This window comes from Ruditapes philippinarum, unplaced genomic scaffold, assembly GCF_026571515.1.
Source record: "Ruditapes philippinarum isolate M1 unplaced genomic scaffold, ASM2657151v2 ctg1500_1_1_1_1, whole genome shotgun sequence".
In the NCBI taxonomy this organism is placed as follows: domain Eukaryota; kingdom Metazoa; phylum Mollusca; class Bivalvia; order Venerida; family Veneridae; genus Ruditapes; species Ruditapes philippinarum.
The window spans coordinates 53,597-70,348 of record NW_026857904.1 but is presented as its reverse complement, the minus strand read 5'-3'; the positions used below and the strand labels follow the sequence as shown (position 1 = coordinate 70,348).

The following is a 16,752-nucleotide window of genomic DNA, read 5'->3' as shown; positions in this document are numbered from 1 at the left end:
AACTAGGCATTGTGAATTGTTCATTTCCTTTCTTTACACTGGATATTTATATACATAGGAAGTGACGTTATGTTATTAACGTAAACAAAAGATTTCGTGGAAAAGCGACGTTATGTCGACATCGCACTAAATCTAAACATACTATTACTATTCTCTGAGTAGTCAGACTAAAGAAATTACAGACTTAGCTACATAAATAATAATCCATACCTGCAACAATGGCTTCCCTATCACCCTCCTTGTTGCCTCGTATTCTGATAAACTCCTGTCGTAAACCGAGGGCAGTATCTGTGTTCTCGTTTATAAATACTTTCACTGGTTTGTTTAGCGACACTGCAGCTAAATCTTTAACCTATGATCCGCATAGAAAATATCAATCTTTTATAGGAAAATCTGATAATTATAACAATGGTAGGTATCCAAATGCAGCGTGAAAGCAAGTTGGATGTACATGTATTTTTATGATCAAGTGATCCGATTCATGCACATATCTGCATGTTTTACTCAACAATTCCAACACACATCTACATTTAAATAAACATGTGCAAAAATTAGTGAACTGCAATGCAGTCACATACATGTAGTTTATCTTTTTTTCACTTTATTTTTTTTTTCAAGAAAAGCAGCGTATCAACTTTGATCACATCAAGATTGTTCCAAACATATTTATTTTGTTTAGAGAGACACAACTTTTCTTGATCTAAACATATTTTTACTACATGTTTTATTAGGTTTGGTTCAGAATACTGCACAATCACATAGGTATGAATAACATATTTATAAAGGAAAAGCAACATTCATCAAAAGTAGCCTCTTAAATAAGTTTTAGTTATAACTATGATACATAACAATGAAGGTACTAACTTGTTCTGACATGGTAGCAGAGAATAACATGGTTTGTCTGGTACGAGCACATAGTCGTATCACCTCCTTCATCTGTTCAGCAAAATACTCGTCTAACATTCTGCATGATAATAAAAAATCATATTTCAATAAAGAATTTCTTTACTTATTTTAGTTGGTTTTGAAGGAAGCTTACAGCTTTTAAGAAACACTCTTGAATCCGTTCCTGGAACAAACCAGTACTGAGTTAGGTTATAAAAAGTAGTAGCCTAATGCTTTTGGGTTCAGGCCTTTCTAGAGTCGCTACCATATTTCCGCATTTAACACCAGAACTGGACTGTTCCAGGAAGAAGACTCAAGAGTGATAATTAATACAAGTTGGAAGAACTTATTTCACAATCAAGCTTAAATAAATACGTTTAAACTAAAATAAAACAAAGTGTATACACTTAGTTCAATAAGTTCAAGGTTACCTGTCAGCCTCATCCAGGACCAGGATTTCTACACTGTTCAGGTTGAAACTAGGTGAATTATGGAGATGATCTATCAATCGACCAGGCGTTGCTATGACGATATCTGGTCCTAAACGTAAAGCTGCTTCTTGCTGTTTTATATCCAAACCACCTATATATATATCATAAAGGTAAGTCTTAATACATCCAACACCCTGCTGTATTTCATAAATGGACTTGTCCAGCTTCCATTACTGGAACTGTTCATTATCAATTTGGGGGATATCAATATGAATATTTCAAGTTAGTCAGTCGACAGTATAAAGCCTATTTAGACGTCATGGTTGAAAAGGTTGGCCAGGCTTTGCACTCGTGGCAAAGACAAATCACTTAAAAACTTCATATGAAAATACTGAGAAAACTTAATTTATGTATGTTTTTACATATTTTACGTATGTCAAAATGTCACTAAATGAAAACTTTTAACTGTTGATGGGCAAGAAGGACTTTCTCAAAAACAAAACGCATTTCTTTAAAATCTTGAAAAAATATTGCATAAATTGTGGGATTTCACTAACAAGCTGGAAACATACCAGTTTGTAAAAATCAATTGACTTTATAATGCCTTACTAATAGATATTGGTAATAATGGAAAAGGAGGTAACTTCTCATGTTATACAATTTTCAAAGAAAAAAAATTAACTTAATATTTAACATACCCGCGGCAAGTATAAGTTCAATGTTTGTGTAGTTGGCAAGTTGTTTGCCTACAGTATGTACTTGGACAGCTAACTCACGGGTAGGAACAAGAATTAACACTCTCGTCACGGATGACTGCTTTGGCTTGTACAATAATCTCTCTAATATTGGTAACATAAATGCTATAGTTTTACCTGTAAAAACAATCATAAAAGAAATGATCAGAATCTGTGAATACTTTGATACTTTTGAAGAAGCTGCTTCTTATGGAAAAACAATTCAATGACAATTAGAAGGAAATGGAACATTATGATGAAAGAGCTTTTAATTGTTGAAATACACATATCACCTCAAAATTCCAGCAAGGACTTACTTTCTTATTCAATGAACTTATTATGCAAGTATTTTCAAACAGAAGCCTACATAAATTTGCATTCATCTCTCAGCCTCAGATTTGTGACCCAGACAGGTGGAATAGACATGGCATTACCATCACTATCATTCACTTAAACATATATGTACATATGTATGATTACTTGCATATTCCTAGTACCTCAAAGATCAGCATAGTCAAATAAGATGGACATGCCCTTTTTTTCAGCTTTAAAATTGACTATTCTCAGTGTTCAATAGTAATAAAGGGGGCATAACTCTGTAATTTGAGCTAAAAATGATTTTTAAATTTCTGTTATCAGACACTCATTAAATATCATGTAAAAAGTATGGGTGTCTGCAGGAATATGTAGTAATAGAATGTACAAGGTTTTCTTATCATCATTACTTCCTCTCTGAATTATTCCAGGAGATGCTAATAAACAACTTGAACAGTAAAATATTTTGATATTTCACCTTGACCTTGTTAACCTTACCTGACCCAGTTACAGCACATGCACAGATATCTCTGCCCAGTAAAGCTATAGGTATAGTAGCTGCCTGTATCGGAGTAGGTTTCTCAAAGTTCATCTGTTGTAATGACTGTAACAGATAGGATATGATTTCAAACACTGTAAATCCAAATATATACAATATTTGAATATCTTTGAATAAAAAATCTCTTATTCATATTTTAACTTAAAGAAGTTCCATCAATCATATATTAATATAGGCCTAGTACAGTCACTGTACATCACAAATAAATGTGTTTGATTTTTCTAAAGTTTGCTTAAAAATAACAATGACAATGTTAATGTAATGTGTCAACTGTTCTTCTAAACAGTTGGATTAAGTACTTAAGAGCACATTCTTAATACAAGTGTGCAGAAATTCAAACACAATTATTTTCTAGGCATAAAATATCTTAGCAGATTAAGAGCACCGGACAGCAAACATCCATTGATCTAAGTCAGTGACCTTCATAATTAAGTTGAAACTATCTGAAAACAACAAGGGACATAATACAAGTATTAATTAACAAAAATCATAAAAATCCTGTTTTATAAAAAAAGAAAAAAATAATTTTTTAATTGCTTTTTTCCCTAAACAGAAATTAATGAGATGTTATACACCATCTGTGAAGTGGGGATAAAAGACAGGTACATACCTTCATGAGTGGCCTTGAAACATTTATATCTTGAAATGCCACATTTTTATCATATGTATCTACATTCTCTGAAAACTGAACTTTCTCTCCCTCCTATTAAAACAAAACATAAATTACACACTATAATACAAATTAATATTTACTGAACATATTCTAGTAAATTTTCAGGGTTTTTTTTTTGGCGCCAATATTAGTCATTTTAGAAAGTTTTTCATGACTGTAAAGTAAAATATCACCATTGGTTTCTTTTATCTTGAAATTATCTGCTAAAGCAGATTTCTTTTACGCTATTTCTGCAGGAAAATGGTTTATTTGTTTATGGAAAATTCAAATATATTCGTTAGTTTCCATTTTTTATAAAGCCTTAAAAAGACAATTATCCATGCATATTTTCAATTACACACAGAAACTGTTGTTTCAAACTAGAGGATGCTTTTGTAAAAAAGCGCATGTCTCCCCCACTGCACTGTGACCTTGACCTTTGACCTACTGACCCCAAAAACAATAGGGATCATCTGCCCTATAAGACCAATCATCCTATGAAGTTTGAGGGCTGTAGGTCAAAAGGAACTCTAGTTATCATCCGGGAAACGAGAAATTGACCAACGGTCACTGTGACCTTGACCTTTGAACTACTGACCCCAAAAACAATAGGGATCATCTGCTCAATAAGACCAATCATCCTATGAAGTTTGAGGTCTGTAGGTCTAAAGGAACTCTAGTTATCATCCGGAAACGAGAAATTGACCAACGGTCAGTGTGACCTTGACCTTTGACCTACTGACCCCAAAAACAATAGGGATCATCAGCTCTATAAGACCAATCATCCTATGAAGTTTGAGGGCTGTAGGTCAAAAGGAACTCTAGTTATCATCCGGAAACGAGAAATTGACCAACGGTCAGTGTGACCTTGACCTTTGACCTACTGACCCCAAAAAAACAATAGGGATCATCTGCTCTATAAGACCAATCATCCTATGAAGTTTGAGGGCTGTAGGTCAAAAGGAACTCTAGTTATCATCCCGGGAAACGAGAAATTGACCAACGGTCACTGTGACCTTGACCTTTGACCTACTGACCCCAAAAACAATAGGGATCATCAGCTCTATAAGACCAATCATCCTATGAAGTTTGAGGGCTGTAGGTCAAAAGGAACTCTAGTTATCGTCCGGAAACGAAGAATGGACGGACGGACGGACTGACGGACGGACGGACGGACAGGGCAAAAACAATATGTCTCCCCCCGAGGTGGGGGAGACATAATTAATAGATCATAAATGTCTGAATAAACACATAAAAAAACACATATAACATTTATGCAATAAGTTTAAAAGTTGTGACAAAAATACTATCAATTTTTGTTAGTTTCGTTCCGTTTAACGTTGCACCAATACAAATCAAACCCATTTAGATTTGACCTTAATTTAAACTTATTATATGAATTGTTCATTATACTGGCTAGTGATAAGAAAATTTAATGTTTAAATTAAATTAAGCAAAAGTACCTCTTCTTCATCCGAGTTTTGTCCTTTCTTTTTCTTTCCTTTCCTTTTCTTCTTTTCTTTTAACTTCACTTTGTCTACAAGACAGGGTGTAAAAATGTATATGTACAAACACATAGATAATTTTCAACATCACAATCAATCTTATAACAATGGTGATTATTATAAGAAGACATACATGTACACTTTTTTAAAAGCAGATATTTTCAAGTCATAATGAAAGATGAAAATTTGTCTCTGTCAAAAAATGACAAATACTGAGAAATTAGTAATATTTGTGGGTCATTAATTTTCGTGGATTTCGTGGGTAGGCATATCCATGAATTTTAGACCGCAACAAAAAATCTTCTGCTGAACCTTAATTATTAACAAATGCAAAGTCCATGGATTAATGTGCCGGCGATATGGTTAATTTAACAATCAACGCAATTTTATGCCCACAAGTACATGTGACTTCATAGTAACGTAAAACATTTATATTGAATTAAACTACTAGTATCACTGATTGATACAGTTTCTTAAGAATTTTAAATTTGTGAAAAAACATGTCATTACGATACTTGAATGTCATTTGTATGTTTTCTGAATAAATTAAGTACACCAGACAAGAGGCACATCTAATATAGACAAAACCTGACTGCTGACAGTGCGTTCACTTTTCTCTGTGCTAGATCTTCATAGTAAATTGGGAATAACTGTGCAAAGAATAATTTTAGAATTATCTTCCCTTTTGAAATGGCGTGCTTTTTATGACGAAAACAAGATGTTTACCAAGTTTAAAGTCAAGAGCTTTCATAGTTTCTGAGAAAATGGACCTTATCAAAAAGGTTAACCAATGCCAACCAATACACAAATGCCAACATGATGGTCATGACAATAGCTCCGCCTTTTTCTCCTCGAAAAGTGGAGCTAAAAATGGCAATTTATATTCTACATAGATCAATACAATCAGTAAGTACAAGATAAAGCAGGGCTTTTTTCACAGGTTGGGGAAGCAGCTGTGCCCTTAATTTTGGGGGAAAATTACACAGTATATTTGCAAACGGGGAAGAAAAAACTTGATGTATATTCAATTTTTTTGGGAAAACTGCATGATTTTAAAGAATTTGGGGAAGCAGCCCTATAACGGTCCTGCTATAGAAGGAAAAAAAGCCATGTATAGCCAGTACATACCAGCTTTAAACTCCTCATCTGATGATTCAATATCCTCCTCCATCTCCTCCTCTACAAACTTTTCTTCTGTTTTAACATCTTCATCATCTGTATCACCATTCTATATATACAACAAACACTTCTTAATCTTAATTCAACTAGAAATGTGTCATCATGCCACGGATATCCCCGCATGCAGCCAAAATTTCAGATGTTATAATATTTAGTTCTAAATTTGTTTGCACAAATTATTTTTTTCATTTTAAGTTCAAAGCCCTTAAAACTTTTCAATGTTAACACAAACCATTTTCATACAATGTTCAAGGCACTGAAATTATTCAGTCTAAACCTTTTGAAAATAGCATATTTCATATTTGTAGCCAAAATAATGGCTACATCGTTTCAGTGCTGAAACTGAAAGTTCAAAATTTTTCCAACATTCAAGAAAGATAAGTTTGTCCAAAATCATTGAACCACGACCAAATTTAAACTTAAACTGCTTATTCCTAAGATGTATCTATATTATTTCCAAAGTGAAAGGGACATAACTCTGCCAAAAAATCATCAAACCATGACCAAATTCCAACTTGACCTGCCCATTCCTTTGACATATCCATATGTCAAATTTGAATTGTTGGGTAGATAATGAATAGAAACTGTAAATTTCATATTATTTTCAAAGTGAAAGGGGCATTACTCTGCCAAAAATCATTGAACCATGACCAAATTCCAACTTGGACTGGGCATTCTAAAAACAAATCCATATGTCAAATTTGAGTTGAATGTGTTGTACCGTTGGGGAGATAATAAACAGAAACTGAAAATTTCATATTATTTTCAAAGTGAAAGGGGCATAACTCTGCCAAAAATCATTGAACCATGACCAACTTTGAACTTGACCTGCACATTCCTGTGACGTATCCATATGTCAAGTTTGAGTTGAATGTGTTGTACCATTGGGGAGATAATGATCGGAAACTGAAAATTTCATATTATATTCAAAGTGAAAGGAGCATAACTCTACCAAAAATCATTGAACCATGACCAAATTCGAACTTGACCTGTATTTTCTCACGACATATCCATATGTCAAATTTGAGTTGAATGTGTGCAACCGTTACTAAGATAATGAACGGAAACTGATGATGACGGAATGACAGAATGACGGAAGGACAGAATGACGGAAGGACGGAACAGGGTAACACTATATGCCCCGGCCATTACATGGCGGGGGCATAACAAAAATACTACATCAGTTCTGTATTAAGCTAGAATAGCTTTCTGGTATTCAAGCAATCAACATTACTAGTAAACAAGAGCTTTCAGTGGGAAAGAATGTTCAATTATTCTCAGTGACTGATAGTAAAACAAGAGCCTGGATAATGTAAATGTTCAAACAAGAGCGATCAGTAATCACATGTGTCGCCTCATGAAGGCAAATTTCATGTTGGGACAAATTTTTGTGACAGACAGACAGACAGACGGACAGTGCACAACTAGACTTGGTACTGATCATTCCTGTAAAGTTTGGATAAAATTGCACCAGTAGTTTATGAGTAGTAGTCCGGACAAGCTTTTGCGTATCTGGCAACACACAGAAAAAAACACCTTTTTATCAAAGGGCCATAACTCAGCCAAAAATCATTCAACCGGAAAATCCGTGCAATATGCGCAAGGACTTGAGCTACAGATCAATCCTGTAAAGTTCCATTGAAATTGCATGAGTGGTATAAGAGAAGTAGTCCGGACAAACTTTAAAATTAAAAATTATTAAAGGGCCATAACTCTGACAAAAATCATTGAACCGGAAAATGCTGACAATATGCACAACTAGACTTGGTACTGATCATTCCTGTAAAGTTTGGATGGAATTGCACCAGTAGTTTATGAGAAGTAGTCCGGACAAGCTTTTGTGTATCTGGCAACACACAGAAAAAGAAACCTTTTTATCAAAGGGCCATAACTCGGCCAAAAATCATTCAACCGGAAAACCCGTGCAATATGCGCAAGGACTTGAGCTACAGATCAATCCTGTAAAGTTTCATTGAAATTGCATTAGTGGTATAAGAGAAGTAGTCCGGACAAACTTTAAAATTAAAAATTATTATTAAAGGGCCATAACTCTGACAAAAATCATTGAACCGGAAAATGCTGACAAATATGCACAACTAGACTTGGTACTGATCATTCCTGTAAAGTTTGGATGAAATTGCACCAGTAGTTTATGAGGAGTAGTCCGGACAAGTTTTGTGACGGACGCACGGACAGACAGACAGACAGACGGACAGACAGACGACGGAGAAGTGATCCCTATATGTCGCCACTACTCCGTAGAGGCGACACAAAAAGGCCATAATTCTGTCAAAATCCAGGTAAGAGTTATTGGCTTTGGACAATGATCTATTTTGCATTAAAATAATTGTGTAAAGCTTCAACTCATCCCCTTCAGTAGTTTTGGCAATATGCAAAACTTGCATGAAAAACTTTAACCAAAATGCGACACTAAGTAGGGGTGAATACAATAGCTCTCCCTATTATTTTAATAGTGGAGCTAAAAATAAATCATTGCCTACTTTTAAAACCCATGTAAGTAAGCAAAACTGTTTTATGGTCTATCATGAAGACATTATTTCTGATGAAAGGCATTATCACATAGAAAAGGAGCTTGTTGGTTGCAGTACAAGTCATTGCAGAGAAACCAATTATTTCCAAGTGTATATTTTAAGTCTTTCAGCTTAAATGTGAAGATAATAGGTTTCAATGTAATGTGGTTTATATTTTCTATAACAATTTGATAATATTATCAATTGCCTTCAAAATAAAGTGAGTTACCTCTTTCTTTCTTTTCTTCCTGGCTGCAGCAATCTTTTCATCTAATGAGAAAGTTGGCTCTGCTTTCTTTGCAAACTGTAAGTTGATTGTCTTAAAGCCCTTAAATGGGTCATCCTGAATAATATGAAAATACAATACTCAAATATAAATAAAATACACAATGTAAATTTATAAATAAAATACACAATGTAAATTGAAATCAGTATGTAAAAAGTAAATTATTGATTATTATTATTATTATTATTACTAATTCCTACAGTTGTGAAAATAATGTCTTTAAACATATAAAAGAGGTCTAGAAATTCTATTTTCTTTCAAATGAATTATTTTTTTTATTATCTTCTTTTTTTGCTGTTCTACATCACACCACCACTGTAAAGGTCATATGGCAACTTTCCATCTTTACTGGTGGAGGAAGACCTTAGGAGCCCTTCCATGCCATATTTCAGACACAAACGGGCACCTTAGTAGAACCACTAATGTTCAGTAAACTACCTGGATAACTTCCTCACATGAATCCTATCTCTTGTGGAATTTGAACCCACAGCAGTGAGGGGAAAGTACATGTAGTTTGAAGTCAACGATCTTTACCACTTGGCTACAGACACATCTAAGTACCACATCAGGAAATGTTAATCATCCAATACCTTAACATAACCACGTTTTCCAGAGCAAATGAGAATTTTGCTAATCTTTAAACACTCATTTTCTCCTCTTGCTTAAAAGACAAATATTATGTAAATAAAAATTTCAAAAATGCAGATACCAGTTCAGTGAAACTAAATCCTGTACTGAAATCCTTTTTGGCCTTCTTTTTCTTCTTTTTCTGTACTTGAACCTGAAATAAAAGCAATGAAATAATGAAACCATTAACTAATTTATGTATGTTAAAATAGAGTCATATTCAAAGTCATCCAATGTCAGACTTTGGTTTCACAAACTGTAATGTACATGTTAAATTGATTTTGATTTTAAGAAATATTTTTATAGAATAATAGATTTAATTTTTTTTCTAAACAAGTATAAGTTCAAAGAACACCAGCCCATTTATATGAAATTAATTAAACTTGATTATAATTATTACGGTGAACATGGTCTACACTAAACAGGAAGCGAGATGACAATGATATGATAACAGTCGTGCTTGTTCTTTATTTTCATCCCAGCTAATTTTTCTTCTTCAGTCTTTCCAAAAAAATATGTTTGTCTTTATTTTCCTGGAAGATATTGTTATTGTATTGCTATACTTGTCTGCCATATTGATGCATCGGGAGGTCACATATGTATTGCATCATGATATATTGGTATTTATGAGTGGAAGTCAAAGCCCAGCTTTGACTCGCTCGACTATAGACTACCATGTATATTTAAAAAGGAAATCAAATATAGAAAAAAAAAATAAAATGAAAAAAAAAAAAAAAATAGAATTCTATTTGTTTGTTTGTTTGTTTGTTTCATTTTACGCCCTTTTCCAACAGTATTTCAGTCATATAGGCGGGTAGTTTCCTAACCATCGTTCCTGGAGAGTTACACCAGTACTAGACTACCTTCCTCCTCGCTAAACTACCAAAGCATCTCCCGGGGATCAAACCCACGCCAGAGAGGTAGCTGGATTAGAAGTCATCGACTCTAACCCCTCGACCACGGAGGCGGTCATAGAATTCTATACATATCAGTGAAATTTTCCGTAACGCAATGATGAGTATTCCGATAATGTATCAATCACAACTTTTCAATTTCGATTTTATTATGTTCCCGACAAAGATGAAATGCGCTGGGGATGAGTCAGAACGGAAGCGGTGCATAAAATACAGAATGATACTTTCAAAACAGAAAATATAAAATAAACAATTTTTTTACAGCAACCTCGAAGAGCTAGCCTGATGGGCCTGCTCGCGAAGCAGCTTTATGGTTAGGTGAGTACCTGCTAGATAGTGATGGTTTTGAAAACTTTCGTCGGAAGTGGGAAATTGACACATTGAAACTTTTTGGAATTACAAAATAAGGATAAAAGCAGAGGTATTCTGATTGAAAACGGATGCTTAGACTAGTGTCCTGTGCACTTTTATAGGAACCATAATAGGACAGGGAACCAGAATAAACGGAAGCAGTGTATAAAATACCGAATGACAGTTTTCAAACGAAAAATGTAAAATAAAAGTTAATGATTATTATGCCCCCATTTCGAAGAAAAGGGGGTATATTGCTTTGCACTTGTCGGTCCGTCGGTCCGTAGACCAAATGGTTTCCGAGTGATAACTAAAGAACCCTTAGGCCTAGGAACTTCAAACTTGGTATGGTGATTGGTCATGACCAGTAGATGACCCCTATTGATTTTGGGGTCAAGGGGTCAAAGGTCAAGGTCACATTGACCTTGTAAGCAAAAACGGTTTCCGATCAATAACTAAAGAACCTTAAGGCCTAGGAACTTCAAACTTGGTATGGTGATTGGTCATGACCAGTAGATGACCCCTATTGATTTTGGGGTCAAGGGGTCAAAGGTCAAGGTCACATTGACCTTGTAAGCAAAAACGGTTTCCGATCAATAACTAAAGAACCTTAAGGCCTAGGAACTTCAAACTTGGTATGGTGATTGGTCATGACCAGTAGATGACCCCTATTGATTTTGGGGTCAAGGGGTCAAAGGTCAAGGTCACATTGACCTTGTAAGCAACAAGCAATTATCATAGTATTGCAAGCAATCCATAAGTCCCCTACCGGTAAGAGCCCAAGCAACATTCTGAAGGGCCATTGGCCATTCACTTATGTTTCAATTTTAAGTAAATTTGTTGAAAAAGTTCGGAAACAGTTTTTATGTACAGACAGACAGACGGACTGAAGAAAACATCCCTGTTATCAAAATATAACATTTTTAAAAGCAAAAATTTTTAAAAAGGAGATATTTACGATGTCATACATGATGTGAGTGTAACAAAGAACAATTAGTAATGAAGGTATGAATATTGAATGTTTATTTTGAAGTAAATGAAAGTTAAAAGAACGAATAGGAAAAATTAAAAGTTTAAGGAGGAGATAATTCTGGAAATATGGATGCTAGATTTATAAACCTTGTCATATTATTATGATGTGGGAGTTTGAAGAAAATCCTATCATGATTGAAGAAGTTGGAGTAAAAATTACCAATTTCTCAAAAAAAAAGTCTAAGTTCAAAAGGGGCATAATTCTGGAAATAGTCTTGCTAGAGTATTGAACACTCACAAATGTTGAGTGATAATAAGAAACATTTATATGAAGTTTGAAGTAGATACATTCAGAAAAAAAGAAGTTATTAAAAAAAACAATGTTTTTTTCATGAAAATTTTAAGTTCAAGGGAGGTAATTCTGATAAATTTTGTGCTAGAGTTGTAAACCTTGTCACATATGATGTGGTTGATGACTAGCAACTTATATTTAAAGTTTGAAGAAAATACCTTAAGAAATAAAGAACTTATAGTGAAAAAACTTAAAAACTAGAATCAGATATCTTGAAATTCAGTCTATTTGTTGCCATAGCAACCAGAATTTTCAACATAGGAAGATAAGAAAAGGATGTGCATAATTTCCATACTGCCATCTACCCATATGTCAAGTTTCATAAAAATATTTTTAGTACTTTTTGCGTTACCACTGGATCCAGGTTATGTGTAAAATTTGGCATATTTTCAGTCTATTTGTTGCCATAGCAACCAGAATTTTCAACATAGGAAGAAAAGAAAAAGACGTGCATAATCTCCATACTGCCATCTATCCATATATCAAGTTTCATAAAAATATTTTCAGTACTTTTTGCGTTATCGCGGGATCCAGGTTATGTGTAAAATTTGCCATATTTTCAGTCTATTTGTTGCCATAGCAACCAGAATTTTCAACATAGGAAGAAAAGAAAAAGACGTGCATAATCTCCATACTGCCATCTATCCATATATCAAGTTTCATTAAAATATTTTCAGTACTTTTTGCGTTATCGCGGGATCCAGTTTTGTGGACGGACGGACTGACGGACTGACGGACGGACTGACGGACGGACAGACGGACAGACGGACGGAGGGTAAACCTAAAGTCCCCTCCGGTAAACCGGTAGGGGACTAAAAACGGTTTCCAATCAATAACTAAAGAACCTTAAGGCCTAGGAACTTCAAACTTGGTATGGTGATTGGTCATGACCAGTAGATGACCCCTATTGATTTTGGGGTCAAAGGTCAAGGTCACATTGACCTTGTAAGCAAAAACGGTTTCCGATCAATAACTAAAGAACCTTAAGGCCTAGGAACTTCAAACTTGGTATGGTGATTGGTCATGACCAGTAGATGACCCCTATTGATTTTGGGGTCAAAGGGTCAAAGGTCAAGGTCACATTGACCTTGTAAGCAAAAACGGTTTCCGATCAATAACTAAAGAACCTTAAGGCCTAGGAACTTCAAACTTGGTATGGTGATTGGTCATGATCAGTAGATGATCCCTATTGATTTTGGGGTCAAGGGGTCAAAGGTCAAGGTCACATTGACCTTGTAAGCAAAAACGGTTTCCGATCAATAACTAAAGAACCTTAAGGCCTAGGAACTTCAAACTTGGTATGGTGATTGGTCATGATCAGTAGATGATCCCTATTGTTTTTGGGGTCAAGGGGTCAAAGATCAAGGTCACATTGACCTTGTAAGCAAAAACGGTTTCCAATCAATAACTAAAGAACCTTAAGGCCTAGGAACTTCAAACTTGGTATGGTGATTGGTCATGATTAGTAGATGACCCCTATTGATTTTGGGGTCAAGGGGTCAAAGGTCAAGGTCACATTGACCTTGTAAGCAATAACGATTTCTGATCAATAACTAAAGAACTTTAAGGCCTAGGAACTTCAAACTTGGTATGGTGATTGGTCATGATCAGTAGATGACCCCTATTGATTTTCGGGTCAAGGAGTCAAAGGTCAAGGTCACATTGACCTCTTGGGTAAAAACGGTTTCTGATCAATAACAAAAGAACCCTTAGGCCTAGGAACTTCAAACTTGGTATGGTGATTGTTCATGACCAGCAAATGACCCCTATTGATTTTGGGGTTAAGGGGTCAAAGGTCAAGGTCACATTGACTTTGTAGGTAAAAACGGTTTCCAATCAATAACGAAAGAACCCTTAGGCCTAGGGACTTCAAACTTGATATGGTGATTGGTCATGATCAGTAGATGACCCCTATTGATTTTGGGGTCAAGGGGTCAAAGGTCAAGGTCACATTTACCTCTTAGGTAAAAATGGTTTCCGATCAATAACTAAAGAACCCTTAGGCCTAGGAACTTCAAAACTTGGTATGGTGATTGGTCATGACCAGTAGATGACCCCTATTGATATTGGGGTTAAGGGGTCAAAGGGCAAGGTCACATTGACCTTGTAGGTAAAAATGCTTTCAAATCAATAACTTAAGAACCCTTTGGCCTAGGAACTTCAAACATGGTTTGGTGATTGGTCATGACCAGCAGATGACCTATTGATTTTGGGGTCAAGGGGTCAAAGGTCAAGGTCACATTGACCTTGTATGTTAAAACGGTTTCTGATCAATAAACTAAAAACGCTTAGGCCTAGGAACTTCAAACTTTGTATGATGATTGGTCGTGACCAGCAGATGACCCCTATTGAGTTTTGGGTCAAGGGGTCAAAGGTTAAGGTCATGACCAGAAGATACTTGATAACCCTTAGTAATTGTTTGATCACTGGGTCAGAAGTCATGCATAATAACCTTATCACATGACTAATTGGCTGCTGATAGGGGGCATACATGTTTTACAAACATATCTTGTTTTATACTATTTCACAGTATGCCTTTTTCATATTATATGATGTCTCCATTCATAGGTTTTGCCTACTTTCATATTAATTTTATTCCAATGCATACATCGAGGACAGGGCAGATAGCAATGCATTGATGAATCGTTACACCTCTAATTTTCTTTTATTTAATTCTTTCCATTGAAATAAATATTCGTAGTTAATTGTGGGTAAGCGGTAGCTCGTGCAAGCCTTTGACTTCATCATACATATAAACAAGGACCATATATATATCCTACCACATCAACCCAAATTCGGCTTTCTCCTAAATTTGGGGATGTTTTGTTTTTCATCATTCACGCAAGATTTCAGAGGTGAAGGTCAATCATGTTTATGTCCCACAGTCTATTTTTACAACTAGTAGCAACCCCAGTTAGCCGCTGATAAGCACGCCAATTAACTGGAAATTTGCAGGAATTTGGTACTACCAGTGGCATTTTTCCTGTTATTTTGTCATTAGTTGTCAAATTTTTTTGCACAAAGGCTATTTTAAAAGCATATAGATTTCTGCCTAATCTGCATATTTTCTTTTTGTGATATATCGATCATTATCAGTTTTATGACACAATAAACACCACGTGTTACCATTTTTACTCGCAGCGGCGAATAAACAAGTTGCATGCAAACTCCGCGTGACCCCTGTCGTGTTTATTTGTCTTTACGGGTGACTTGCATTTGATGAATATTAATTAGATGGACGAGTCCATTTAAAAAACATCACGAGGTTCATTCATGAATTTGAGGCAAATTTCTAGCTTCATCCGCACCGAAGATATAATCCCCTAAAGTTAAACCAATTTTATACGAACATCATTAATTTGCGAATTATGCACCATACATAATCGTAAAGCACAGATTCTTATCTTTAATTTGGTGTATAAATCATTTTTGAACTAGAGTGATTTTCTGTGCTAAAGATGGAGATACGGCTGGTAAACATTAAAAATTGTATATGACATGAAGAAATTTGTGTGTTTTACCTAATGCAATTTCAAGTTTATTTATATTTTCCTCTATTTGATTAACATTGTTGCTTAAAATAATTTGACAGTCGCTGTCTGTTAACTTATCTTACTTTTTTACTGCCAATCTTGGTCAACATACTACATCACAATCCCGCCAAAATTAAAAATTTACTGCAACCAATCAAAATCGCCGAATTTAGGAGACCTTTACAGATCGTAGTAGGATTTTACATCAGCCATATTTGTTTATATTTGGCAACCGCTGAACAATTACATTGTTAGAAATCAACTTAAAGTTACTTTTAAATATGTGTAGTAAAATTATATCAAGTATAATTATAGATTACTGTCGTTTATTGAAAATGCCATTGACATTTGTTCTTATATCGCCGAATTTAGGTTACACTGGGATATACATGGGCAGGGTAAAACAAAATATACATGCTATGCTCACATTTCATGAGGACAGTGTTTGACACTTACGGACAGGTGTATAAAAATCTTAGATTAAATGGGTGGTCGTTAAATTTGCATATTGTGAATTTGTCTGTAAGTAGGATGCCATCCAAGACCTGATTTAACTGTAAACATGTGATTTTCTGATTTCGCGAGCCTGTAACAAAGTGAGAAACGTTTATCCACAATAAATTATCAGCTGATTGGATGACAAATAGAGATATGTGTAATTCTTACAGCTTCATCGTCACTTTCGGAGCTTTCTGATGCTAGCTTTATGTCATCATTCTCTGAAATCGTGCCAATCAGACCTAACTCCATGCAGGCTGCCATGTTTCAGTTTCTTCATTAACGAAAAATATTCGAATTACACTTTTATGTAGAAAGATTAATTTTGGCAATGTTTCGTCATAAGATTCATTATTAGAAAATCTTCTGCGAAATGATTAATCATTTAAATCTATAATAATCAATAAAAAACGAAAAATGCGATAATT

The 16,752-nt window shown here is 34.8% G+C and overlaps 1 protein-coding gene across 1 annotated transcript in view; it reads right to left on the bottom strand.

Moving 5' to 3' along the window:
- LOC132751463 (probable ATP-dependent RNA helicase DDX27) overlaps window positions 1-16,633 on the bottom strand; it is a gene marked incomplete at its 3' end in the record, with an annotated part of 71,702 nt that extends 55,069 nt beyond the window's left edge. Inside the window, 11 exon segments of the mRNA XM_060741618.1 lie at window positions 211-352; window positions 865-964; window positions 1,317-1,467; window positions 2,015-2,188; window positions 2,864-2,969; window positions 3,535-3,627; window positions 5,040-5,113; window positions 6,210-6,309; window positions 9,021-9,134; window positions 9,787-9,858; window positions 16,493-16,633. Of these exon segments, the coding sequence (XP_060597601.1) occupies window positions 211-352; window positions 865-964; window positions 1,317-1,467; window positions 2,015-2,188; window positions 2,864-2,969; window positions 3,535-3,627; window positions 5,040-5,113; window positions 6,210-6,309; window positions 9,021-9,134; window positions 9,787-9,858; window positions 16,493-16,588 (1,222 nt within the window).
- Window positions 16,634-16,752: the final 119 nt, after the last annotated feature.